The sequence below is a fragment of the Muntiacus reevesi genome, chromosome 3 (genome assembly GCF_963930625.1).
Source record: "Muntiacus reevesi chromosome 3, mMunRee1.1, whole genome shotgun sequence".
Taxonomy (NCBI): Eukaryota; Metazoa; Chordata; class Mammalia; order Artiodactyla; family Cervidae; genus Muntiacus; species Muntiacus reevesi.
Genome location: NC_089251.1, coordinates 32,277,299 through 32,303,567, shown reverse-complemented (window position 1 = coordinate 32,303,567; position 26,269 = coordinate 32,277,299). Strand labels below are relative to the sequence as shown.

The 26,269-nt window shown below is 51.2% G+C and overlaps 2 protein-coding genes across 3 annotated transcripts in view; one reads left to right on the top strand and one right to left on the bottom strand.

Annotated features, from left to right (window-relative positions):
• Positions 1–7,637, top strand: part of CIB4 (calcium and integrin binding family member 4) — a 65,239-nt gene extending 57,602 nt beyond the window's left edge. For both annotated transcript variants that reach the window (XM_065927213.1, XM_065927212.1), the window contains 3 exons: positions 5,043–5,152; positions 6,003–6,091; positions 7,463–7,637. In XM_065927213.1, coding sequence (XP_065783285.1) covers positions 5,043–5,152; positions 6,003–6,091; positions 7,463–7,493 — 230 coding nt within the window. In that variant the 3' untranslated portion in view covers positions 7,494–7,637. The remainder of the gene's footprint in view (positions 1–5,042; positions 5,153–6,002; positions 6,092–7,462) is intronic.
• A 1,769-nt stretch (positions 7,638–9,406) lies between these two features.
• CIMIP2C (ciliary microtubule inner protein 2C) lies at positions 9,407–25,385 on the bottom strand. Its single transcript, XM_065927609.1, has 4 exons — positions 25,312–25,385; positions 13,331–13,604; positions 11,619–11,731; positions 9,407–9,551 (listed from the first exon to the last, which is right to left on the bottom strand). The coding sequence occupies exons 1-4, from the start codon at positions 25,383–25,385 to the stop codon at positions 9,407–9,409; spliced, it is 606 nt and encodes a 201-aa protein (XP_065783681.1).
• Positions 25,386–26,269: the final 884 nt, after the last annotated feature.

The following is a 26,269-nucleotide window of genomic DNA, read 5'->3' as shown; positions in this document are numbered from 1 at the left end:
AGGGATTGCAGCTAAAGTCTAATCAGTTGCCCACTAGAATAGAAAATTCATCACTCTTTGGAAGAATATAACAGAATCCACAGTTTCTACATAAAACATTTATAATGTCTAAGATAAAATTATTCAATATCTTAGTATTTTTTAAACAAAAAAATGATGCATTCCCAAGAATGAGGACTGACTCTGATATGAGCCAGATGTTGAGATTAGCTGATTAGTACCTTCAAATGATGTAAAAGAAAATGGGCTCCTAATGAATGAAAAGATAGAAATTCTCAGTAGAAAAATAGAAACTATAAGGATCAAATGGAAAAACCAGAACTCAAAAATAAAATGTCTGAAATAAAAATTCACCAGTTGAGCTTAGCAGGAGAATCAAGATGAAAGAGTCAGTAAACCTGAAGACTGATCAATAGAATATCATCTAATCTGAAGAACAGAGAGGAAAAATATAATGAGGAAAAAGAAACAGATCCTGAAGGACATGTAGGACCATAGGAAGGTCTAACAAATATCCAACTGACATCTCAGAAGGAGAGGAGAGAAAAACAGGGCAGAAAAGATATCTGAAGAAATAATGGCCTCAAATGTTCTAAATTTGGTGGGAGACACAAGTTTATAGTGAACTTCAAGAGGGGCAAGTACAAATGAAATCACAGACCCAAATTCAGTTGGTTTAGTAGTCCATTCAGTATTATTCCTCCTTCCTTACCCCAAGTATTCCTGGGAGTCCCCAGGGATTTCCAAGCTATCCACAGAATTCTCGTTCACGAGCTGTGATACTTCTGTCGGGCCTTCCTTCCACCACAGAGCACTTGCAGTGCTATCTGTAGCCTCTCCTGTCCCCTGTTAGTACTCTTCTGGATGGGCCAGCTAGTACTCTTCTGGATGGGCCAGCTCTTTTGGGTGCAAAATGCTGACCCAGACTAGGTGCTCTTGTCTTACCCGTGCAAGTAACAGGAAGTTACCTGGGTAAAAGGCAACTGAGGAAGAGCAGCAGTGTATTAGTTTTCCACTGCTGTATAATAAGTTACCACAAACTTAATGGCTTTAGATGAAACATACTTATAATCTCACAATTGCTGTGGGTGAGGAGTCTGGGCACAGCTTGGTCGGGTCCTCAACTTAGGGTTTCACAAGATTGCAATCAAGGTTTTGGCTGGGCTGCAATCTCACCTGAAGAATGATTGACAGGGGAGAAACCTACTTACAAGTTCACTCCAGTTGTTGGCAGAATTCATGGACATGTCTGAGCAACTGGACAACACAGAACTTAGAGCCCTGGCCTTTTGTTGGCTACCGCCTGCACACTGCCCTCGGTTTCCAGAGGGTGATCTATGCTCCTAGTACATGGGCCTCCCCACGTGGCCAGTTGTTTCTTCCAAGACAGCTAGGGAGCCTCTTGGGCCAGACTGCTGGCAATATAACATATTATATTATAGACATCTCATCTGTTGCCAAATCCTGCTGCTTAGATGTAAGTCCCCCTACACACTAGATGGGTGTGTCAATTAGACAAAAGCATGAACGCCAAGAAGAGCAGATCATGAGAGAAGGAAGGCACTAGAGTTTGTCCACCATAAGCAGTGTGGAGTCCATGGCAGAAGTGAAGCAGGCTTCCTGAGGGCCTCAAATGCAGCTGGAAAGTGGTCAGGAAGCCAGGTAGTTCCTTTCTCCTTTTCTCTCTGTGGCTGCCTAGTCTCTTATCTCTGCTTCTCTCTGTGCACCTTCTCTTTCTGCAGATCTAATTTTTATGCCTCTGTGCCTATGCACCAAAGATGACTACCCCAGCCTTCACATGACCTATGGGCTTCACTCTGATTGATGGGCCACAAGCATCTCTGTCTCTCATTTCCATTTTCTTAGGAGATGCTTATTGGCTCCATGAAACCAGAGATCCAGCTGCCCTTGGGTTAGGTGACCAAGCTTGTCCAGTCATCCACAGCAAAGAAGCAGAGTCACATAAACAAACGTGGCTTCTGAGGCCAACCACTGGAAGTTGAGATGCTGCCCAGAGATGGTAGTGTAGGCTGGGCAGATGTTCCAAAAGATATCTGTCTCACCTGTCTTTCCATTGTTTCTAGAGCTAAACAAACAAAACCACCAAACCTTCAGGGAACTAGATAAGTTCCCTCAAGACAGGGGAGCTCAAATATCTTCAGCTCAAGAATGGGGGGAAGGTCCTCCCTCCTGAGAGGTCAGGCAGGGTCCTCAGGTCACATCAAGAAGGAGACACTCCAGTCCCCTACACAGTCCTTGTATCTTCTCCCCTCTACCCCCCTCCAGGGCCCCCTTAAACAGTTTCCTTCCTTTTTGAGCTCCATTGCAAAAGCAAAAAGCACAGAGCCTTCATGCAAATCAGTGGTGCAAATAGATGCCTAGGGACTCGTAAACTCCAAGGCTTCATCAACTAGACTCAGGCAAATCTGAATTCTCTTCGGGCTCAGAAGATTTGCTACCTTACAGAGCTGTCAGCAGGATTGAAGATAGGACATGTGAATCTCTGAGCCTGGTGCCTGACCCATGACGGCTGCTCTAGAAATTGAGGTGGTAGTGGTAGGAATGCAGGAAGAAGAGGAGGACTAAAAAGAAGGGAAAGAAAAGGAGAAAGAAAAGAGAAGAGAGGATGATGATGTGATAGCCTCAGAGATCATCCTTAGCCAGTCTGAAGACCTAACTCAATGTTCTAACCCCTCATTACACCAATTGTGGGCTAGATACCAGCAGCAGCATCATTGGCTGAGAGCTTGCTCGAAATGTAGAATCTCAGGCCTCAGTCTCCACTTACTGAATCAGAATCTACCTTTGAACAAGACTCCCAGATGGTTCCTCTGCACCTGAAAGTTTCAGAAGCATGGCTCTAACCCACTGATTTTCCAAGGTTGCCAATACTGGAATCGCTGTTGTTCAGTTGCTGAGTCGTGTCCAACTCTCTGTGATCCCATGGACTACAGCATGGACGACATTGGAATTACCTATGGAGTTTTCAAGACCTACGGTTGCTTGGGCCCCAGTTGCAGAGACTTGATGTGATGGTGTTGGGTATGCCCTGGTTGGTACACTTTTTGAAAGCTCCCTGATGGATTCTAAAGTGCAGCAGGAAAAAAAAAAAGTGCTGAAGAGTTACTACTGCTCTGACCTACTATATCAGTTAGGACTGCATTCAGTTACTTGTAAGAGCATCCGTGTTTGAAAAAAAAAGAAATCCTGGATTCAGGCAGTCCAGAGCTGAGGTAATGGCTCCAGGAGGCAACCAAGGGCCTGGGCTCCTTCAAGCCTCCTAATCTCCCATCTTTAATGGGACTGCCGTTCTCAGAGTCACAAAATGTATTCTGTTCCTACAGGTATCTCGTCATCCCAGTCAGGGAGAAAAAGAGATGGGAGAGGGGATAAGGACAAAATGGACACTGAAACACACAGATGACATCTACTCTTCTTTAACAAACTTTCTTGGAAGCACCACCCAGCAAACTTTGGCTATAACGTCATTGGCCAGAACTGTTACATAGTCACACATAGCCCCAAGGGGGACTGGAAGGCTGTGTATTTTAAGCTGGACATAAACATGAATTGCAGTTCTGTTAGGAAGAAGGAAAGGATGAATGGCTGTTGGTCAAATCCAGCCAGCCAGCCACACCTACCCAGGACATACCTCCTGGCCTCCAGTCTCTGCTCTGAGGGACCGTCCTGGCCTCCACCTGATCCATCCTCTTCTCTCAGTGTCTCTGGGGAGACTTTCTACCTGTCAGAGATCAGCATCCCAGCACTGCTTTTCTGCTCGGGTCAACACGGCTCCCACCAGCTGTGAATTACCCTCAGACAGGTGCCATAGCACCAGTGGCTGATCTTCCCAGACCTTCCCAGCTTCTGACATGGGGATGCTAGTGGCTGGGAGTGGTGAGGGAGGCAACCTCAGTTCCCATGGGAATAGTGGTGAAGGCCTGCCTTACCTCACTCACTCAAATGAGCTAATTTTGTGAAAGTACTTTGTAAATTGCGAGGAGTAACATGACAGATCGGGATGGTGATGGTCAAAGAGTTTGAGGGACACCTGAAAACTGAGCCCACCAGCTCTCTCCTTTCCCTCCTTGCTGGGAAATAGCAGAAGAGTCCCCCCGCAAAGTGGCCAAGAACGCGGGTCATGAGACTTCTGAGGCCACATGGGCTGGCCGGTAGCCCAGAGCTCCCAGCCCCTAGACCTTTCCCAGGCTGTTCTGCCCTGGCACCCCCAAAGGAAGGGAACTGTCCAGGACCACACTTTACTTCAGCAAATTATTCTGTTTTCAGATGGCTTGGGATCAAAGCCATGTTGCTTTGCCGCAGTCTCTGCATATGGGAGCTGGGCCAGCGGGATACCTGGAAACACTGCAGGGGGGTAGGGGGAAGGGTCTCAGGAGAGGCTGCAGGGCTTCTCGCCAGCAGCGCAAGGTCACTGCGGGGCCCCACTCCCTCCAGTTCTGACGCTGGCCCCTCCCAAGCCCCTCTGCCTCTCCCCCACTGGCTCTGATCCATTGCCCGTGGTGTGCCGCAGCGGAGCCGTGTGGGGAGCGCTTAGATGAACATCATTGGCTTTAGCGTCCAGTCCCCGTGGCTGATTAATATTCAGCCAGGGGAGAGCCACCTGCCTAAGGAGTGAGGTGCTCAACTGGACCTTTATGTCCACACCCTTCCTTGGAAAATAGAGACCAAGGTCTTGGCTCCACCCCTGAAGGGTCCCCGTGACACCAGCAAACTCATTCCTCCACTCTGGGCCCAAGTTAGCTCTAGCTGTCATTCTTCAATGTGGGATATTACACAGTTCCTAAGGTTTGTGTGTTTCCTATTCAACTGTCATCACGAGATCTAGAATCGAACCTGCCTTCTGCTGCTGCAACTCCCCACCCTCAGGCCTGCCCAGGTCCCCTTGAGTCTCAGATTCTAGGTCCACCTGGCAGAGTTGGGCTCCTTGGGGCCTCAACAGAGGCTGGTGGGAGCCTGCAGTTTTCAGCCGATGCCCTGGCCCCAGGACTCCCTCCCTCTGAGGCCCTACCTCCTCTTGGCAGATTTTAACGAGAATGGCTTCATTGACGAGGAGGACTTGCAGAGGATCATTCTCCGGCTGCTCAACAGCAACGACATGTCAGAGGACCTGCTGACCGACCTCACCAGCCATGTGTGTGCCCAGGGCTGTGGGGCAGGAGGGTGGGTCCAGCCATCACTGGAAGCCTCTTGATGGCAGGCAATGAGGGGCTCTGGGGGATGCATGCTTGGTAGAAACAACTACCCCCAATTTTCTGTTCTCCCTCCAGGATCATGACTCCCTTCCTGGGTCCCCAGAGCAGTAGCCCAAACCCCTCATCCAAGGGGCCCTCCCACCAACACTGTAGCCGCTGCAGGCGGGTGGGCCAACAGCAGCTCAGCCTCAGATGGACACATCACAACGTCTCCTTCCCCACACTATACCAGCACCACACAATGCCCAGATGTCCTCATGTGACAGTCCAAAGGACAAGAAGACAGCCCTGGGCCCATCTGTCCTAAGACCACGAGAACTCTTTGGTCTGGATGGGAACTGGGAGCAAAGATAAAACCATGAGGGCTCCGGGCTGCCTCCCACCCTGACTGTGCACCTTGCAGTGCGGACCCCCACCTATGACTGGGCGACAGGAGTGGGTGGAGGTCGTCACCCTGCCCATCATCCCTACACCGTTCTCACTGCCAAGTTTGTGCTGGAGACACCACGAGGACTCTTGCCCATGATGAGATCAGCCCACAAGGTCCCAGACAGCAGTACATATAACCTCATCTCTGCATCTCTGTGTCCTTGTCGGGGGCAGGACGGTGGGGCGGGGGGCGGGCAGGGAGCAGAGAACCTGTCTCCAGGGGAGTCTAGGCATGCTAAGCGCCGGGCAGAGAGCCTGGCTTGTGGTATCACTCAGCATGTGGTCCCTGCTCCCCACCCCTGCACCCCCATCTCACTTTCTGATTCCCTGCATTCTGGCTCCTTCTGCGCCCCTGTCCAGGTCCTGAATGAGTCAGATCTGGACAACGACAATATGCTGTCTTTCTCAGAGTTTGAACACGCGATGGCCAAATCTCCAGATTTCATGAAGTAAGGTGTTCTGGAGTCGGGGGGATGCCCAGCCTAGTTGGGGGGACAGGAAGCTCCCCGCCCCCAGTCTCCTTGGGCCAGCAGAGCACCTCAGTCTTCCCAATGAGGTCTTGAGTTTCCAGGGCACTTTCAGATTCTTTCAGAATCAGCAATCCTGGAACTTTTGAGAAATGAGGTAACCTGGAAAGAGACAGGGCGCGGGGTTTCAAAAGGCAAAGGGGAGATTGTGGTTCAGGCACTGCGAGCGACGCGGGTAGTCCAGACTTCAGGTGCTGTCCTCTCCAGCCAATGCGAAGCCCGCTGGCCTGCAGGACTGGCCTGGGGAGCCGCCTTTGCCACTGTTTTCCTGCTCCCCTCCCCCTACAACCTCCAGTGGCCACTAGGAGCTGGGGACTGGCACAGAACCCGGGTGGGGGCGGGGCGGACACTGACTATGCCAGTGATGGAGCTCAGAAGGACTCAGGTGGAAAGGGGCCGCAAGGGTAGCATCTGGTCCAGGCACTTGTGGACAATTGGCCATCTCCATATTGGCTGTCTTTAGCAGTTTTATTTGGGTCCCTCCGGTTGGGAGAAGGACACCACCACTGAAGGCAGCCCATGTCATGAGGACCAGCCCAGTTAGGGCAGTCTTCTTGCACTGAACTACATGTTTGCCTGCTGTTTCTGTCATCAGCCTAGGTGACAGCAAGGGCAAATGCCCATTCAAAATGCTTTAACCAATCAAAAATGAACAAAAGCAGCTAGACCTCCATGGAGCACCCGGTTGGGAGTTGGAGTCTCTGCCTCTGTCCTCAGCAGCTCTGGATTTTGCTTTAAGTGCAACCAGCAACCTCTACTTTGCCAGGCATGAGACCAAATGTGGCCTCCCCACAGTGGTCAAGTTTATAGCCCTTTGGCTCCCAATGACCCTCAGTGAATGTCCCTCAGCTCTGATGGAATTTCCAGAGAATCTGATTGGCCAGGCAGGTGTCCGGCCCTCTTCCAATCACCTGGCTGGAGGAGATGGCCCTCCCTTCCAACATGGCTGCTCAGGGACTCTTTTAGGGAAAGACGGTCCACACTTGGACCACCCCACTTGATCCTCTTCTTCTGTAACAGCCCAGCACACAACTGAGGCTGGAATCCTGTCTGCCTTGAGTGTTTTCTTTGAATCGCTCTCCTTTCTTTCCGCTGGCTCCAGCACCACAAGGTTGTGACAGCGTTAGCATTCTGGAGCTGCTCAAAGGAGCTTTAAAGAAGGCTTTGGGGTGGCTTGGATTGCTGCAAGCTGACCATCGTTCAAACAAAGGGACACAAGAGGTGTGAAGCCAGGAAGTAGATGGGGCTTTACAACTTCAGGCTTGAGGTGGCTAATGGAATTCCTTCTTTCAGCTCCTTTCGGATTCATTTCTGGGGATGTTGATGTGAACACAAATACCTGCTCTGGTGGCCTTGAAGGGGACCCCTGGAACTTGGAATTCAACCCTCTGCAGGCACTAGAGGAAATTTGACTAGAAGAATGACTGTGTCCCCATCCCTCCCTCACTTCTAGAATATTGTTTATTCAATAAAGCAAAATTAAAGCCTTTCCTTTTTCCCAACAGTTCATCATATTTTGAACTGAACATCATATTTTGAGTGCAAGGTCATATAGAAGTAACTTTTTATTATGGACTGCTCATTCCAGGGCTTAAGTTTGCCAGTGTCTGAGATGTGCCAAGACTGAGAGGGCCAGTCTTTTTGAGGCCAACCCATGTCACAGCAGGGACCAAGCCAAACCAGCTGAAGTTCACCAGGAAAATACACATCTTTCCCTTACTTCCATGGGGCCTCCCTTCAGCCTCTCTTCTTGCATCTTGGGTGCAGGCTGTACAGAGCTATGTGCTGAGCAGTCTTTCCAATTGGTGTCTGGCTTCCCAAGACATCTTGGCCCCACTTGAGACCCCCTTCTCCCTTGGGACATGACAGTATGTGACCAGCAATCAGGGTTTATTTGCTTTGCCACTCAGCCAAACCCTTGAAGTAATGTGGCCACCACAGGGACTCTTTGGAACCCAGTTGGTTTGGGACACAGGAGAAGCCCCTTAGGGGATCCATAAAAGCTGTCAGATGCCTACCTGATGGGCTTTTTTCTTGTTTACACTCTCTTCGGGGAGGAGGTATCTAAAGACTGGCTTACAGGAGAAGGGCTGTGCTCACCTTCCCATGAAGCTGAACCTGCTGTGGTCGCCTTGTCTTTTGGGGAAATAGGAACCCATTTCACTCATGGAGGGGAAATAAGAGCCCTTTCTTAACGGAGTCCCTTGATCAGAGCTAGGAGGTGCTGGGATGTCAGCATGCACCTGAGGCATGGGTACACACCTGGCCCGAGGTGCCTATCCTAGATCCTGTTTCTAAAGGAGCTATCCTCTGCCTCTTGTGACCTCTCCTGCAGACAGGAGGCCACCTAGGAGGTGGAGGTGGGAAGCAGCACCCTCCACAACCTGAGCCTCCCCAGCCATCTCAGAATGTGAACCAGGAGCCCAGTGTCCACTCTGGACTAGGGGCTCCTGACACACAGCGATACCTTGAAGATTGACTTGGTCTCAGGTCCTTTCCCCTCTGTCCACTTCTAGAAACAGTCCTGGGGTGATGCCAAAGCAGCCTGTCCCTGCCCGTTAGGGCAGGATGGAGAAAGTGGTTTCTTCCTTAAGATGCCACAGGGCCCTCCGGGATCTGCGTCATCCCTGCCCCTCAGTCCCCACTTGGACCACAAGTGGAGAGTGTAGGGGGAATACCAGCAATTGGGAGTCCGAAAGGTCAGGGTTCAAATCCTGGCTGTGCCACTTCCCGGCTGCATGAGTTTGGACAGCCCTCTCCACCTCTGAGCCCCAGGGTCTTTATCAGTGAAGTAGGGACACCACTCCCTCTCTCACAGGCTGTCATGTGAATGAAAGGATGCTGAGCCAGGGCTCAAGTGGGAGTTCCTTTGCATCTGACACCAGTGTGAGTGTTCCAGGACCACTACACCCTCATTCTCAGTCATGGCCTAACGGGACCCTTGATTATCCCAGTGGGAGCAGACGGGAGGGCTCAGTCTGCCTGAGTACCTCAGGACCCCTGCACCTCCGGGGAGAGGTGGATGGGCCCAGCAGGGGGCTGACATTGCTTTTTCTTGGTGCTGACACCTGGGGTGAGCATCCCACAGGTCCTTCAGACTCCGTCCTGTGTGACCCTCAGACACTGTCCAGCTGAGGCCAAGTGCTGCTGGGGCTCAGAAGAGAAGAGCATGGGATGATCATGGCTAAAGATTTTATTCCAAAAAGTCAACCTTGTCAGGGCCTCGGCTCTCAGGTGTCACGCTCTGAATTCAAAGTAGCAGTCCCGCCTCTGCCGCTCCTGTGGGGAGACCCTCTTCCCCGATGGGAATGTCTGGTAGGTCCTCAGGTTCTCAGGGGCCACTCTTAATAGATGCCACTTCTCCTTTGGGCTCAGAGGAGGCCTGGGGGGTGAGGGTGGAGCCAGTGTTATGCAGTGAGCCTGGCCACCAGAGTGAAAAACGCCCATTTTCCAGCCCGTGATGCTGGCTCTGCTGGCTGCTGGTCGGCTAAGCATCTGGTCACCCTGCACTCGAGATCAGAAGGACTTGTGTTTGCACAGAAGCTCAGTAGTTAAGAGCAAGGGCATGGGTGTCAGGAAGCTGGGATGGATTCCAACCCAGTTCCTGCTAGAAGTATACACATGTAAGATGGACTGATGTTGGTACCTCCCTCCTAACTTTGCTTTGAGGAGTAAATGAAATAATGCATGCAAAGCACTAATAGAATGCTGAACAAGGAACAAACACTCAACACATGTTCTAAGAATGTGCTGCAGCTACTGATGATGATGATGATGGTTATGATGGTGATGGTAGTGGTGATGCTAATGGTGGTGAAGATGATGATAATGGTGATGGTGATGATGGTGGTGATAATGATGATAGAAATGATTGTAATGGTGATGGTGGTGATGATGGTGATAATGGTAATGAAGATGATAGTGATAAATAGAGATGATGATGGTGGTGACAGTGATGAAAAGGACGATAGCAATGAACCTCAGGGAAGGACAGGGATGTTCCCCAGGCCACAGAGATGATCAGAGTAAAGTCTGAGTGCAAGCAGTGACCCTCTTACTCCCAAACACCTCATTGGTGCTCTGCGTTAGACATGAACAGCAGCATGGGCTGTCAGGCAGTTGGAGACGGAGCAGAGCTAGGGCATCCTGGGGTCCCTCAGCTGTAGGAGATGTAGATACTGTCTGGTGAGGTCTCAAGAGGAGACTTGTCCCCAGGCAAGGCCCCACAATGTCTCCAGGGATGGACTGACTCAGAAGCACCCCAAACTGGTGAGATGGCCAATCTAGAATCTTAGCATTGGTGTTGGGCCATCTGGGTTCCCTCCGGTTCTACCTCCTACTAGACTTGCCATCTGTACAAGTCCCCGAAGCCATCACTAAGTCAGTTTCCCTATTTAGAAAATGGGTCCATCTGTCCCACAGAGAAGAATCTCTGCATGCTAAGCTGCAGTCAGTCATGTCTGACTCTGTGTGATCCCATGGACTGCAGCCCACCAGGCCCCTCTGTCCATGGGATTCTCCAGGCAAGAATACTGAAGTGGGCTGCCATTTCCTCCTCCAAGGGATCTTCCCAATCCAGGGATCAAACTGGTGTCTCACGTCTCCTGCATTGGCAGGTGGGTTCTTTACCACTAGCGCCATCTGGGAAGAATCTATAGGTGATATTAAATTGTATCTTCAAAAACCATTAAACTCTATGGAAAGGGTTGCTGCTTTATCAGTAACAGCAATGGCAAGACTGGGGGCTCCTGAAGCAAGCAAAGGTCAGCATGGAGTTGGAAACCCAGGATCTGTCCACTAACTTTCCGATGCCCCCTACTCCACAGGACACCTCACGGCACAGACTTTCAGACCTCCCTGCCTGGGCGTCAGGAGGGAGATCAAGGAAACCACATGCCTGGGTTATCTCACAGGGCAGAGCTGGCCTTTCCTGGGAAAAGAAGCTCTCCCAATTAAAAACCGTGAGATACTTTCATATTTCTTAGATAGACTGTTGGGCTTTGAAAAATATGGTCGAATCCCTAGGGGTACGTTTCTTCCGAGTCTACACCGGGGCTGGAGATACAGTCCCCTGCTTTGTGTAGTACTCTACAGGTCCACCAGAGGGCAGCAGCTCCTTGCCGCACAGAGTAGCTGCGCCCGCGTTTGGACCAAGGCTGCCATCACAAAGGAACGGTCCTGCAGATTCAGGCCAGCAAAGATGATGCGGTATGCCGCCAAATTCCCAGTGCATCTGCCCAGGCAGATGATCTTCTGATTCTGCCCATTCAGATCCCTGGCCTCCCCTCCTGAGGCTCACGCCCTAGCTCTGTTTAACTGTCACCCTGTATACTGCAGGAGTTAAAAGTCTTAACTCGTTTCTCAGTCTGGGGGCCTGCAGGCCTGGCAAGAGCACGCCCTGTGGACACGAGCTGGTGAATGTGTGGCGGAGGGGAGGGAAGGCACTCACAGGTCGGTGGGGATGGGGTACCGGTCCCACTCCCTCAAGGGCAGCACGAAGTAGGGGACCCGGTGCACCAAGCCTGTCTTGTCTTGATACTGCTCCCGATGCTGCTGCGCCATCTACAGCCCAACCAAGGAAGAGAGGGCCGGTCGTTAGTGCGCAGGAGTGAAGGCGGGCGCCTGCTCCCTGCCCGGCTGTACCTGGGCAAGGGCTGCGGTCGTCTCCCCTCATGCCCCCAGAGTAGAGTCCCCAGCTGGGTGCCCTTCTGAGCCCCAGCTCCTTATCTGGCTCCTGGCGATAATGATACACCCCACGCCAGCTGTGCTGGTCGAGTCAATGAGGCAGGGGAGCAGCGGAGGTGAGGTATGTGAGGCCCCGCTCAATAGGCGGCCCAGGTAAGCTTAATGCGCGCGCGTGTGTGTGTGTGTGTGTGTGTGTGTGTCCGACTCTTTGTGACCCCATGGACTGTAGCCCGCCAGGCTCCTCTGTCCATGGGATTTTCCAGGCAAGCGTTCTGGAGTGGGGTGCCAGAGTGGAGTGCCTCCCTTTCCCTCCCTCCCGGACAGGCTGTGCTTTGTGAGCCGGGAAGCGGTAAAGGCCTTCCCCAGGCCCCACAGCACGGTTCCACAGCTCCTCAGAGTCGGACCCCATCAACCTGGCCATCTCTCCTGGGGAAGCAGCCTTCTCATGCCGTTCTCCACCCTGGGGACCGGGAGGCATCCGGGTCCCTGAAATCAGGCTAGGAGGGATGTTTGCAAGGGAGCTGAGGGGCCATGAGGTTTCCAGGACCACAGCAGAGAGGGAGCCCTGGCCTCCCTGAGGTGGGCGAGTGTCTGTGAGCCTGTGGCCCTCTGGGACCAGGTCTGAGGGAGCAGGATAAGGACAGGATGGGGGTGTGGGCAGACGCCCCTCCGTCTGCCTCTCTTTCCCCAAGGGCAGGGGTGTCTGAAGTCAACTTGGTGCGTTCGTATGTCCTAAGTCGCTTCAGTTGGTGTCTGACTCTGTGCGACCCTATGGACAATAGCCCACCAGGTTCCTCCCTCCATGAGATTCTCCAGGCAAGAATACTGGAGTGGGTTGCCATGTCCTCCTCCAGGGGACCTTCCCCACCCAGGGATTGAACCTGCATCTCTTATGTCTCCTGCATTGGCAGGCGGGTTCTTTACCCCTAGCACCACCTGGCCCAGGCTCATCCTCAAAGGGCCCGTGGAGCAGGAGTTGGTGTTGAGTGGGCACTGGGATCTGGTATACTGTGAAGAGTAGACTTGGGGCTGGAGCCTGACTGGGGCGCCACAGTCCTCAATGTATGAGATTCATACTGTGGGTGAACCTTAGGGCTTTTGCTCAGAAAGGAGGTAAGTGAGGGCCCAGGGGGAGAGGCGACAACTGGTGGGAAGTGATGGCGGGAACATCCCAAAGGCTCCCAGCTCTCACAGCAGCAGGGGAGCAGGGGATGAGCCACTGAAGCCCCCAGAGTGGGGAGGTCGGATTTTGGGGGGGGGCGGGTCAGGGAAGCAGAGCACTGAGCCCCTCCACATTCCCCAATCAAACTCACCAGGTTCCCTGATGACTCAGGGGCTCTGCAAAAGCTAACAGAGGCGCTCTGGAGGCTGAGAGTCTCCCCGGGCCACCAGCCATCACTCCCTCCCCATGGCAGGGGAGAGGGGACGTGGGGGGAGTGGGGAGGGGGTGGCAGGAGCCCAGCCAGGACCACCCACCTGGTAGAAGTAGGAGAGCTCGGCCCAGCGGCTGCTGTCCAGGTTGAAGCGGGTGTAGCTGGGGGTGTGCAGCCAGCGGTCCCGGGTGAGGGCGCGGTCCCTCAGCACTTGGGTGGGGTTTGGGGAGAAGATGGTCGGGAAGTGGCCGCCTTTGCTGAAGTCAGTGGAGCTCCTCCCCAGGGCTGCGTTGCGCTGGTCCTGGAAGTACTTGAGGGTGGTGGTGCCGTAGGGGGAGCCGAAGGAGAAGGCCACGCCGGGAACGTGGCCTTTGTACCTGAGAGAGCAGGGCAGGGGGGCGGTGGAGGGCTCCAGGCCAGTTCCTTAAAGACTGGGGGCGAGGTCAGTGGGCCCCGCTGGTCACCTCCTGGTCTTGAGAGGCTTCCTAATGTGCCCACCCAGCTCAGGCCTCAGGGGAAGGACACATGAGAGAGATGCTGGGCCTCTAACTCCCCACAGAGATCTCTCCAGACAAGAGGCTCCCAAGAGGGCCAGGACACTCGGTCCAGTCCTGACCTCCTCAGCGAGGCTGTAGGCAAATCGCTTCTCCTTGACTGGCCTCCACTGACGGAGGGGTTGACCTGAAGGTGTGGAGGCCGCTTGCACCCCTGAAAAGATGGTGCTAAGTCGTGTCTGACTCTTGTGATCCCATGAACAGTAGCCTGCCAAGCTCCTCTGTCCATGGGATTCTCCAGGCAAGAATACTGGAGTGGGTTGCCATTTCCTTCTCCACGGTCCCGAGGTTATGGCTGAAGGGGCAAGGGGCAGGATGGCCGGGGCTCCAGCCCTCCAGCCTGCCTCTCAGCACCTCAGCCTCACACAGCACCATCCACTCGGCCTGGAGAGCTCGCCCAGCTTCTGGAGCTCTGTCACCCTCTGTGACCAAGGGGGCCGGTGGAAGGGACAGGAAGGGGGAAGCAGAGCCCCTCCAGGACACAGAGCAGAGCAGACATGCTCAAGAGCCCTGGTTAAGCGAGGCTCACACAGACGGAGAGCACAGAGACTTGCTTGGGGAAAGGGTGAGGAGAGCCAATGACATCAGAGAGCATGGGAATCAGATTTCGAAGTTGTGCTTCAGTATGACCTCTGAGAGCTGCCCCGGGGCCTCAGTCTCCTCACCAGGAGAATGGGTCTTGGGCTAGAGTTAGACAGAAATGCATGGTTTCATCTTTGGGTGAATGGCGAGAAAGTTAAGCATGGTGATTACTGACACACCTTCCAATTGACTTTCCACTGTAGGCATTATAGAAGGAGTCCTTCCGGGTTTCTGGTCCTATCCATCCTCCATGGCTCTACCTTCCTGGGGTCCTGCAGCATCTGAGGCTGTCCGGGGCCAGAGCAGGAAGCGATGGAGATGCTGAACCAGCCGCGGAGGAGAGACACCCCCACTGGACTCCAGCCTTTCTCCAGCCTCGCCTCTCTTGTCCCTGGGTTTCTCTCTGCCCTGGGTGCCATGACCCCAGTGGTCCTCACCCTCACCCTCCTCCCTCCTTCCTACTGGTCCCACCTGAGTTTCCTGCAGGCAGCCTTGTCTCCAGCCCTGGGAAGATGGTGGGGTTGCTGAGTGCCTGTGAGCCGGTGGGGTCACCTTGGCCACTTCCAGGACAGAGTCCTCCTCTTGGCCCATGGCCTTCCCCCTCCTGGGTCTGGAGCACCCCCTCCTGCCTTCCAAGAAGGCCTCCTCCTTCCAATCCATCCCTCCCTGTCTCTCTCAGCCTCTGTCCATCCTCCCAGCCACCTGAGATCTCTCCTTCTTCCTGAGCGTCTTCCTTTCTGCCTACAAACATGCAAAGCTGTGCCTAGATTGCAAAATCCCACTCTTGGCCTTGCTGCTCTTTATAACCCTTTCTCTTCCTTCATTTCCAGATTTCTCCTGGAAATCCTCTGTACTTTCTGCCTTCATTTCTTCTGCTCTCATGCTTTTCTTGACCTCCCTCAGCCTGACTTCTGACCCATCACTCATGTGTGAGCTTATCCTTCTTCATTAAGGTCATAGAAGATCATCTGCTGGGAAGACATATAACCTGAGATAGAGTCCGTGAGAGTTCTTTGTGTTGTGTATGAAATGTAATAAAAATATCAGTTCAGTAATCAAGAAGCCAAAGACAAGCAGTGGGGAGACGCTTCTTCCTTCAACCCGAGGAAACCTGTGTGTGGAGGGAGCTCTTCCATGTTAGAAGTGGAGGAGCATCTCCCATGTTAGAAGTGGAGGAGCATCTCCCTGGTGGGTGAAGCCCACTCTCCTTCCCCCCTTTGCTTGGAAGCAAGGAAGTCCACCCTGCTCCTCCACGCCCTGTTTTGGGGAATCCACTCTGCCCTTGGGAGGAAAGCCTGCCCCAGCCCTGCCATCTCATTCGAGGGTTCAATGTCAGCCCCATTCCCCAATGCCAGCTTCCCTCTTTTAGCTTCTTTCCCAAGTGGTTCAGAATGCAGCAGATGAAAGAGGTGCTGTCACCAGGTATTGCCAAATCCCAACACAGAGAAAATAAAGAAATAGAATGAAAACGAACGAAGCACCCATTTACGGCGTTCTGCAGAGAAGAGGGCACGACCCGAGAATGTGGAACTGGCCAGCCCTCCAGGTGGAAAGGCAGCTGCATGAAAGAACTCCAGAAATAAAGCACTGAACGCTCTTCCTAAGACAGTGTTCAGTGATGAAATCCTGCCAATCAGCAATGATTCAAAAGAAAAAAAAATACTCAGGAATGTAGAACCTCTGTTAGAATGACTGGTGGTTACTGCACATCTATTTAAATGCAGAACTAGGAATAGCTACTAGGTGAAGGCTGGTTGCAGAAAAGAATGTAAATGTTATAAACCTGTCAAAGGAAAAAAATAATTAAGAAAAATTGAGGGGTGGGTGGAAGGGAGATGGGAGTGCATTTAGGATTTTTAAAGCACAGTCAACCCATGGCATCTAAAACTGAAACACATTGGTAAAAATAACATAATTACTCTAACCCCATAACGGGTTTTATTCTCTCTCCCTCTCCTGTTCTCTGTTAGAGGGAACTTTTAGAAACAAATATCTCTTGTGATGAATTAGCATTTATCTAAAGTCTGTTCTTCCATTTTACTTCAGTATCTTTCTCTTCAGTTGAGTTTGAGTTAGATTACATTTCATGCTTTTCATTTTAAAATAGTAAATATGGTATGATCATCTTTTTATAAAACTGCTATCTTTCTATCCATTGTCCACACACCCATCCATTTGCCTTTTTTCTGAATATATACATAAAAAGAAACCTAAAATAAAGGTCAGGTTAATCCTAGGTGTTTGGGTTTGGGGTGATTTGTTGAGTTCTTCTTTACTGGAAAAGGTAATTTTTTTAAGTGAGTCAGATGGCATTAAGAGATACTCATGCAGCTCAATAATAAAACAACAAGCAACCCAATCAAAAAATGAGAAGACTTAAATGGCCTATTTCTCCAAAGAAGACAAACGGGTGGCCAACAAACACATGAAAAGATGTTTAACATCACTATCAGAGAAGGGCAAATCAAAAGTACAATGAGGTACCAACTCACATTAGTTAGAATTGACGGCCATTCTGAAATTTACAGACGACAAATGCTAAGACGGTGTGGAGAAAAGGGAACCCTCTTACCCTGTTGGTGGCGATGTAAATTGATACAGCCACTATGAAGAATGGTATGGAGGTTCCTTAAAAAACTAAAAATGGAACTACCATATGACCCAGCAATTCCACTACTGGGCATACACCTTGAGAAAACCATAATGCAAAAAGGAACATGCATCCCAATATCCACTGCAGTACTATTTATAACAGCCAGGACATAGAAGCAACCTAGATGATGAATGGATAAAGAAGATGTGGTACATATATACAATGGAATACTACTCAGCCATAGAAAGGAATGAAATGGGTCATTTTGTAGAGATGTGAATGGACTTAAGAGTCTGCTATACAGAGTAAAGTCAGGAAGAGAAAAGCAAATATATATTAATACATACTGCTGCTGCTAAGTCACTTCAGTCATGTCCGACTCTGTGCGACCCCATAGACCGCAGCCCACCAGAATCCCCTGGATTCTCCAGGCAAGAACACTGGAATGGGTTGCCATTTCCTTCTCCAATGCATGAAAGTGAAAAGTGAAAGTGAAGTTGGTCAGTCGTTTCTGACTCTTCGTGACCCCATGAACTGCAGCCTACCAGACTCCTTCATCCATGGGATTTTCTAGGCAAGAGTACTGGAGTGGGTTGCCATTGCCTTCTCCAATTAATACATACATGTGGAATCTAATAAAAAGTGGTATGGATGAACCTGTTCTCAGGACAGCAATAGAGATGCAGATGTAGAGAGTAGACTTGTGAACATGGGGAGGGGAGAAGGGATGGGGATGAAGTGGGACATTGGGACTGACATATATACATGAGGGAAATAGACAGAGAGTGGGAAGCGGCTGCACAGCTCAGGGATCTGTGATGACTTAGGAGGGATGGGGAGTGGGGTAGGAGGCTGGTTCAAGAGGGAGGGATATGTGTAACTTATAGCTGATTCACTTTGTTGTACAGCAGAAACTAAGACAATATTTAAAGTAAATATACTCCAATTTTTCTTAAAAAGTTACTTTATCAAGAACCCACTGTGTGCCGGCGAGATGCTAGGTGTCAACAATGCAAAGCCTGCATCGCTCAGCCCTCCTTCCTCACTCCCACCCCTCACTCAGTATTTATTGAGTCCTGGTGTGTATGTGTGTGCGTAGGGGCAGTGTTGGTGGTCAAGGATCCAATGCTATTAAACATGAGGAGGGAAGGCCCATTCCCATGGGCGGGGGGTGGTTGTATGGGCGGAAAGCTGGTGGAGCTCCATGAAGGGGTCTCCACTGGGGGAGGCTTTGAGGAGAACCTCAGTGTAGAGGAGGAAAGACCCGGCTCTGCCGCTCTTCCCCTGCGTATCTTCTAGGCGCTGGTGTTGCCCCAGAGTCCTTTTCTCTCTTCAGGGACACACTGCTTCTGAAAGAGCTCATTCACATTAGATGTCCAACACCAAGGACACCCAGATCCGTGTCTCCAGCTCCGATCTTTCTCCTGGCAACAGATCCACACATCCAGCTGTCCACCGAGGGCTTGCCCAGGGCATCAGACTCAGCACGACCAAAACTAGCCTGCTGCTCCTCCTGGCTATCCTTGTCCTGGTTAACACCACCTCCATCTACAGAATCCCCCAGAAACCAGGCCTCACCCTACTAACTGCCACATCGGACCTCTCTGCCAGTCCTGCTTCTCCCCCTCCTTAGGGATCGCCCACAGCCCTCCTCCCTCCCAGGGCTACAAGCCCTCCTCTTTGCTTAACTGGGCAACTTTCGGATCTCGTAGAACGTCTCCTAGACCAGTGGTCCCCAAACTTTCTGGCACCAGGTACTACTTTCATGGAAGACAATTTTTCCACAGATGGTTGGCAGTGCAGGGGCTGGGGGGGGGGCGAGTTTCGACTGATTCAAGCGCATTTCACTTACTGTGCACTTTAGTTCTATCATTATTGTATCACCTCCACCTCAGATCATCAAGCATTGGATGCCGGAGGTTGGGGACCCCTGCCCTAGACCAAGCCTCACCCTCTGCAGCCTGTTGTCCACACTGATGACAGAGCGATCCTTCATCATCAGATCCCCACAGCGCACCTCTCTTCTCACTTCCCCAGAGGTGCCCTATGCCCTGGACACATCACTTACATCCCTGGGGACCCGCATGCTCTCCAAGCCTTCACACACATTTCTCTACCTGGAAGGCTGCACCCCTGCCCAACCGGGGGGTCTCACCCTCACTCACAGAGCCAGGCTCCCTGTTGCATTCCCCGACCACCTACCTACCCAGCATCTCTGCCCCACAATAGGATTATGACCCTTCATCCACATGGAGATCCACATTAGTTCATCTCCTCTGCTAATGTGAGTTCTCCTTTACCCCAAAAACCTACAGTGCCCCTGACCCGTGATGAGTGCTCAATAAATGTTTGCTGTGGGATGCAGAAGTCCAGAAGCCGGGGGCTTCCCATATGCCAAGGGCACACAGGCACAGAACATCCCGCCCCTAGGGGCGGGTGTGCATCTCAAAGAAAGGAGCTTTAGAAAAGTGACGTGTCTTCGTGATTCTTCTCTCTGCCACACTCCTCCTCTGCTCCTTGCTCTCCCACCTTCTCTAAATGCCAAGATATTTGCATCCCAATAGAAGAGAAGCCCTCTCCTCCGCAGAACCTCCTAAGGTTCTGACTGGATTCTGGATTCCATTCAGCTCCTGCCGCTCTGGGTGGGGTGTATGAGGTGTGTGCGTGTGTGTGTGTGTGTGAGCACGCACACATGTGCAGGCACATGCACGTGGTCATATTTATTTAGCTCTCAGCAGGCACACCTTGACCAGGTCTCTGTGCCCATTCTCTTGCATTTGTGAGCCATGAGCGTGATCGCCCAGTTCCACGGTAGAGCCCCATTTTTGTGGAGTGTATGATGAGCCAAGGTGGAAAGAACAGAAGGGAATGGTGTGTTTCACAACTGGGCATTGGATGGTCCCTACAGCACCGTCACACCTCCTCCTCCTCCTCCATCCCTGCCCCTCACAAGCCTGCACACCGCACACGCTTGGAGACGGCACTCAGCCTGGTCCACGGCAAAGGTCCACTGTGGTTACTATGTGCACAGGGAGCCATCCCTCCCTCCCTCTTAATAGCACTGCTTGGCCCCAAAGCTAGCATTCAAATTAATTACCGTGCACCATCGGGGATCCCCTGAGCAGCTTATTAACTAATTAACTTGTTACTGTTCAGCATGTCCTCATTCCATGAGCGCCCTCTTCCCCACACACTTCCTGCTGAGTATGGTTTTGATCAGATCCCTCCCCTGGGCAACAACTTTCACAGTTCCCCACCACCTGGGAAATGAAGAACAAACTGGGCCAGGTGTACAAGGCCCTGCTTGACATGGGCCCTGTGAGAGGTCTTTCCAGTCCAATCATCTACTTCCTTGTTCCAGTGTGACCAAGCAGGACCCTATGGGGCTTTACCAGGATACACACACATACCCTGCCCCCAACCAAGTCTTCTGCCTGCTCTTGTCTGTAGAAAAACTGTAGCTTCCTAGGCCTTCTCCAAATTAAAAAGAAGAAATTTCATCAGAGATGTGAGAAAATACAGAAAGAAAGGGAAACAGTCAAGCAAGACAAAAATAATACTAGTTCGGCCATTAAACAAAGTCAAGCACCTCTAGTTCCTCCTCAAGGACTATAAATAATATTCTAAGCCATGTCCTGTGAGCCGTGGTGCAGATACTGAAACACCGACTAGGCAGAAGAAGTTAATTGCATGCTGCCCACAAGTGTGTAGACCCCAGACTGGTTGGAACCAGAAGGTTGAAGATGCTGACTCCTGATTACCTCACCACCAACCAATCAGAAGGATGCCCACAAGCTAATCAGGCACCCGACAATCCTCCTCCCTCATCCTTGTCTTTAAAAATCTTTCCCTGAAAACAGTCAGTGAGTTGGGGGCTTTTGAGCACCAGCTACCTGGACTCCTTGCTTGGTGCCCTGCAATAAACTTGGCACTTTCCTTCACCACAACCCAGGTCAGTAGATTACCTTTACTGGGCACAGGTGAGCAGACATAAGTTAGGTTCAATAACAGCTTTGCCACTCCAGGCAAATAGGCCATTTTTTGCTTTCAAAGCATATCCTGCTGGTACCTCCAGTTCACACCTTTCCCCAGGGCATCCCCTCCATTCAGAAGATGCTTCCTCCTCTCCCCAGATTCTGATGTTATCCATCCTTCAAGGTATTTTCATATATCCCCCTTCCCATCAAGCCTCTTCTGACCCACCCATAGGCCATGCCCATCCCCACCATTGAACTGTCTCTGTTCTTCGTGCCTCTGTCATGTCTCAGCCCACATTCTGCTGTGTTGCAAGCATCTGTGCCCTGGAAAATTCTTCCTTTCTGAACGGTAAAATCCATGGGGAGAGAGGGCTGCACTACTCATACTTGCATCCGCATATTCCTGGTACTCAGCAGGTGCTCTGGAAATATTTGCTGAAATGATTACCAGCTACCAGAGGCTCAAAAAAAGACTTTGATAGGGTCACAACTCCTGCAGCTGAGGCAGTACATGTCCTTGCACACTTGGCACCGCCAGGGTCCCCACGACCCAAGCAGCTGCACCACATTCACGCTCAACCCTCACTGGGGCAGAACTGCCACAGGCAAAAAAAAAGCCTTCCATCTATGTACACGGGGTTGCTTCAGTCATGTTCAATTCTTTGTGACCCTGTAGACTGTGGCCTGCCAAGCTTCTCTGTCAGTGGGCTTCTCCAGGCAAGAATACTGGAGTGGGCTGCCATACCCTTCTAGAGCACTGTATTTCCTGCTGCCCTAGCCACCAACTCCCCTGTGTAAGCTGCCAGAGCCCCTGTGATCCAAGTAGCTGCACCATCTCCACACCTGGCCCTCACTGGGGCAGACCCAAGTCCTCCAGGGCAGCCCCAGGAGAAAACCACCTCTGCATGTGGACAACCCACATGCAGAGGTGGAAATAAAACCATAATTGAAACCCAGGGTCAGTGTGGCTAAGGAAGAAGACCCAAAACCTTCCCACCAGATGTACAAGCTGCAGATTAAATCTACATGATCAACTAGGCAGACTCCGTGTCTATGGAATATATAAAAGGACATTGAGAGCTCCTACAAAAGAAAACACAATAGTTCTGATAGCTGTGGACATTAGAGGCAAGAACACACAGGAGCAGGACCAGATTAGAGTCTGAGTTTCCCTGGCAGCAGGTCCAGAGACCAGAGCAGTTTTGGAGGGCATCTTAGGGAGGTAAGGTGGACTGTGACTCCCAGAGAGGGAAAAGATGCTGACAGCAGAAACTCAAGAAAAACATTTATTATTCTTATGTTTTGACTTGTTCTGTAGCTTATTTGGGAATTTTTCTTTTTTTTTTTTTCCTTTTTTTGCCTTTTATGTAGTTGTCAATTTTATTAGCACTATAAAATCTAATTAAGCTTTTGAGCTTTTTTTCCAATCACTTTTTATTGCTGTCAAAAACTTCTGCCTCTACATTGGCCTTTTGCAGTTCTGTGTTTTCATTTTTCTTCTCTTTTTTTCCTCTTTTTTTAATTTTTAATTTTTTAAACCTATTAATATTTTTCTACATGTATTCCTTTGTTTGCTTTTCCTACTTTTCTTTTCTCTTTGCAGTTAATCTTTAATATTTGCTGAATTGAACTGACAAATGGGAGCGCATTTCTAAGGACTGATGACTCGTCTGGAGAGAGGGAGAGTCCCTGTTACAAAGCCTGGGTCTCCAGGGGCCCCCATCTCCTGTTCTTAGAAAGGTTCCCCAGTTCCTCAGGGCTGTGTGCCCAGGGATGTGTCTGGAATGGGCGATGGGTGAGGTGTCGGGGGAGGCAGAGAGAGCCTGGATCTACCCTAGAAGCAGGAAGCACAGAATCAATGTTCTCCCTTGAAAAGCCTTACAACCCCAGGAACTCTGACCCAAGAGCTTTCTGCTCACTGCAGAGATGGGACAGAGGCCAAACAATGGCACATTATCTGTGTGCTGATAGTGTGCTGGTCCACTAAGGGACCAGATGGAGCATCCTAGTCTAAAGACCAGCATGCTATTCCCCTCAGTACCTAGAATCAGGCCTTGAACACTGTGGAATCTAACTGATGAGAATTGCTAACAGCTGTGGACAGCAGGGTGTTGCCATCACAGAGACCTGGCTGGTGAACTTGATGAATGACCCTGAGCAATTTCTCATCTGGGTTGTTGTGAATATTAAAAAAAAAAAAATTTTGTAAAAAGCCCAGCTCAATGCCTGGCAGATAGTAGGTGCTTATACATGGGCATTCACAGTGCTGCTACAGGGCATCAGTGACCTGGTGGCAGCCCAGCTCTTCCATCACCAGCCTGAGGCTCAGGCACATCCCCCCTGCACAGACCTCAGTGACCACATCTGGGTAGGGAGGTGGGAAGGCTGGACTACCTGATTTCTGAGGTCCTTAATACTTGTCAATATTCTCTGCCTCTATGAATAAAACTGGTAAGGGGGATGATTTGAGTGTCAGAAGAGACTGGTTGCTCTTAAAATCCTGTGATTAATCTTTGAAAAGGCATACAAAAGTAATAATTACCTAAGTGTGGCGAGAAATCTTGGATTCTTTCATTATATTAATAAAATCACCAAAGAGGTAGTACTCAGACACATAAGACAACTCAATCCATTCCTTATTGATGAGAATCTTTAGGGCAAGCACATCCCTCCCAGAAAGATCCAGCTAAGAAAGTAGCACATATAGGCTCAGCTGCTCATGCTTGGAGCCTTATTTATGATTCACTTGTTATCACAATTTCTAGATCAATCACAGGACAGGGCACCCAAGGGAACTGCAGACAAGTGGTATGGATAGAGAAGCATCCTAGGATTGCTTCTGAAACATGCAACTTTCCTCCCCACAATCCCAGACAGACTAGGGGAGTTCTGGGGGAGGGTTAGGTTCCAACAGAGACTGTGGTGGGCTTAAGAAAAAAAAATATCAATGTATAAAATCAAATTTCATGCTAAACACCCAGAATATGCTGTAAACACCACTATCCAAGGCTGCAAAGACTGTTTTGAACTAAACCTTATATATTCACACCAGACTGAAACCCATCCAAGGGCAACCTCCCTCCCCTCATTTGTTTGTCTTAACCCAGCATCTGGCCCATCCCAAGCACTCAACATATCTTTATCAAGGGAATGCCCAAATGATTGAAAGAATTAATAGGAAAATCCTTATTCACCTTTTCTAAGACACCAGGCTTGACTTCAGAAAACAACTGTGACCTAGTAAATCAGCTTTGCCAGATGGGAGCCAAAGCAGCTTTTGAGTTCCCCAAGAGCCAGGAAAGGCCCTGTCCACAATGGAGCTGGCTTAAAGCTACAGCCCCTGCCTTTAGTCACCGCACCACCTCTGTGTGCAGAAATGACTTTAATATCACAGCTCCTCCATGTCCCGCTTATTCTGCTTCAAGACAATCCAAGTGTCATATAAAATATACAGTGGGACCTCTTCTTGATTTTGTGGTCTTCTTAGTTTGCAGAAGAAAGCCTGTGTTTTTTCACCCACACGGAGTTGGTGACTGCAAAACTCTCAAGACATTAATTTCATTTATCCATTTAGTAGGGATGTGCAGACACAGTGCAGGTGGATTCTCAGAACCCAGCCCCCATCCTCAATGCTCACGTCCACTGGTAGGAGAGAGAAGACCTTCTCACACCTTGCAAGAGAAGGTCGGAAGTGGAAATCTCACTTTGAAAGAAAGAACCAAACAATGGAAGGAAAGAGTCAGACTTGCACCTTAGAGGTTTGGAGTGTGAAAACATCCAGAGCAAGGAAAGGTAGGTTCGGCCCTGCATCCGACAATGCTAAAGGCCGGGAAGCTTTCAAAGGCAGCATTCTTCAAGGATTAAGTGAGGTCAGTGGGAGAACACACAACGCATCCAAATTCGTTCATCTCTGCTTCCGGGTGCGCATCCGCAGGCATTCTAGATGCCCGCGCTTTTGAGGGACAAAGAGCTCACTTCCTTCCCCAGGACACCTCATTCTCTTGTTTCTGCCCAGCGTCTCCAAACACCAGCCCCACACGCTATCTTCGCCTCCTCTCCCTGATCCGGACCCCATCCACTGTTATTCCGGGCAGGCGAGCATGGCCCTTGCTAGGTACGGACTTCCCACTGAAGGGGAATTGGAGAGCCCCCGCCGCACCCAGACACTGCATGGTCTGAGAGTGCAGGCCCATGGGGAGACCACCCCGCCAAGTGAAAACTTGGCCCAACCTGGTTCCTTCAACTTCAAACTCCGCGGGGGCGGAGTTTCGAGGCGGCAGGAGGGTTTTGTGGAGGGAGGACAGGAGAGACTGCCCCAGGGACTCAGACCCCCACCCCCACCCCAGGTTCAGGCGGGGCTGACGCGCGGCGGTCTTACCCGGGCATGAGGCCGGGGGGCACGTAGGCGGCATTGAACTCTGTCAGGAGGGTGCCCGCGCTGCGAGAGGCCATGATGTGGGCGGCGAGCGCGCAGCGAGCCCGGGCGCTCCGGCCCCACGGTCAACAGCTCGGGTCACCCGGCAACCGTGCGCCTAGCAACGCCAGTGTGGGGCGTGCGTGTCCAGGGGGCCCGCACCCCTCTCGCCGTCCCCTTCTTGGAGTAGCCGCCGGGACGCGCCCACAAGATGTCCCCCTATACTTCACGTGCTCTCTTTCGTGACCCCAGCAGATCGTCGCTCCCACCCAAGCCTCCGTTTTCTCATCCTTGAATGGGTGCATCTGCCGGCCTAGATGCGTGATGCGCCGATGCCAGTGCGGGACGCAGGTGGAAATGGCGCACAATGCCGCAGCCGCAGCGCTGCTCAGCCCAGCGCCCCAGTGGCCACAGGGACCCCAAGAGCCGTCGCATCCCAAGGTTGCCGACTGCGCCTCAGTTCCATGGGGCCTCCAGGAGCGGGCTTCAGGCGTGTGTTCCGCTTGACATGTTTGCCCAGGACTCTCTGTAATTTAAATGTGTGTGTGTGTGTGTGTGTGTGTGTGTGTGTGTGTACACGTGCACGCGCGCGCGCACACGTGCATCGGAGCGAGGGACATTTTTCTCCTTAATGTCTTCTTTCTCCCTGGGAACCTCCTTCTCCTCTCTTTCCTCTCAAAGGCAAGAGAGGGGCAAAGTCAATCGTGAAAAGGTCTAGAGTGTGATTCATATTTGTCCCATCTCTGCAGTTCTGGCTCTCCTGTGAATCCAGGGTTGGGTCTTGCCCTAGACAGCAAAGCTTCGGAAGGCTGGAGTGAGGTTTCTCTGTCATAGTATCCCTGTGACTTTGGTGCCCCCACATCTGGATTTCTCCAGTGACCCTCACACAGCCCTGGGTCACATGTAGGGCAAGGCGGGGGGT

Coding starts and splice junctions, on each gene's coding strand:
- CIMIP2C (XM_065927609.1), bottom strand. CDS start 25,385: ATGGCCTCTCGCAGCGCGGGCACCCTCCTGACAGAGTTCAATGCCGCC. Junction 13,605..25,311: donor CCCCCCGGCCTCATGCCCGG/GTAAGACCGCCG, acceptor CTGCTCTCTCAG/GTACAAAGGCCACGTTCCCG. Junction 9,552..11,618: donor TACCCCATCCCCACCGACCT/GTGAGTGCCTTC, acceptor CTCACCCCCCAG/GCCTCCTCTGAGCCCAAAGG.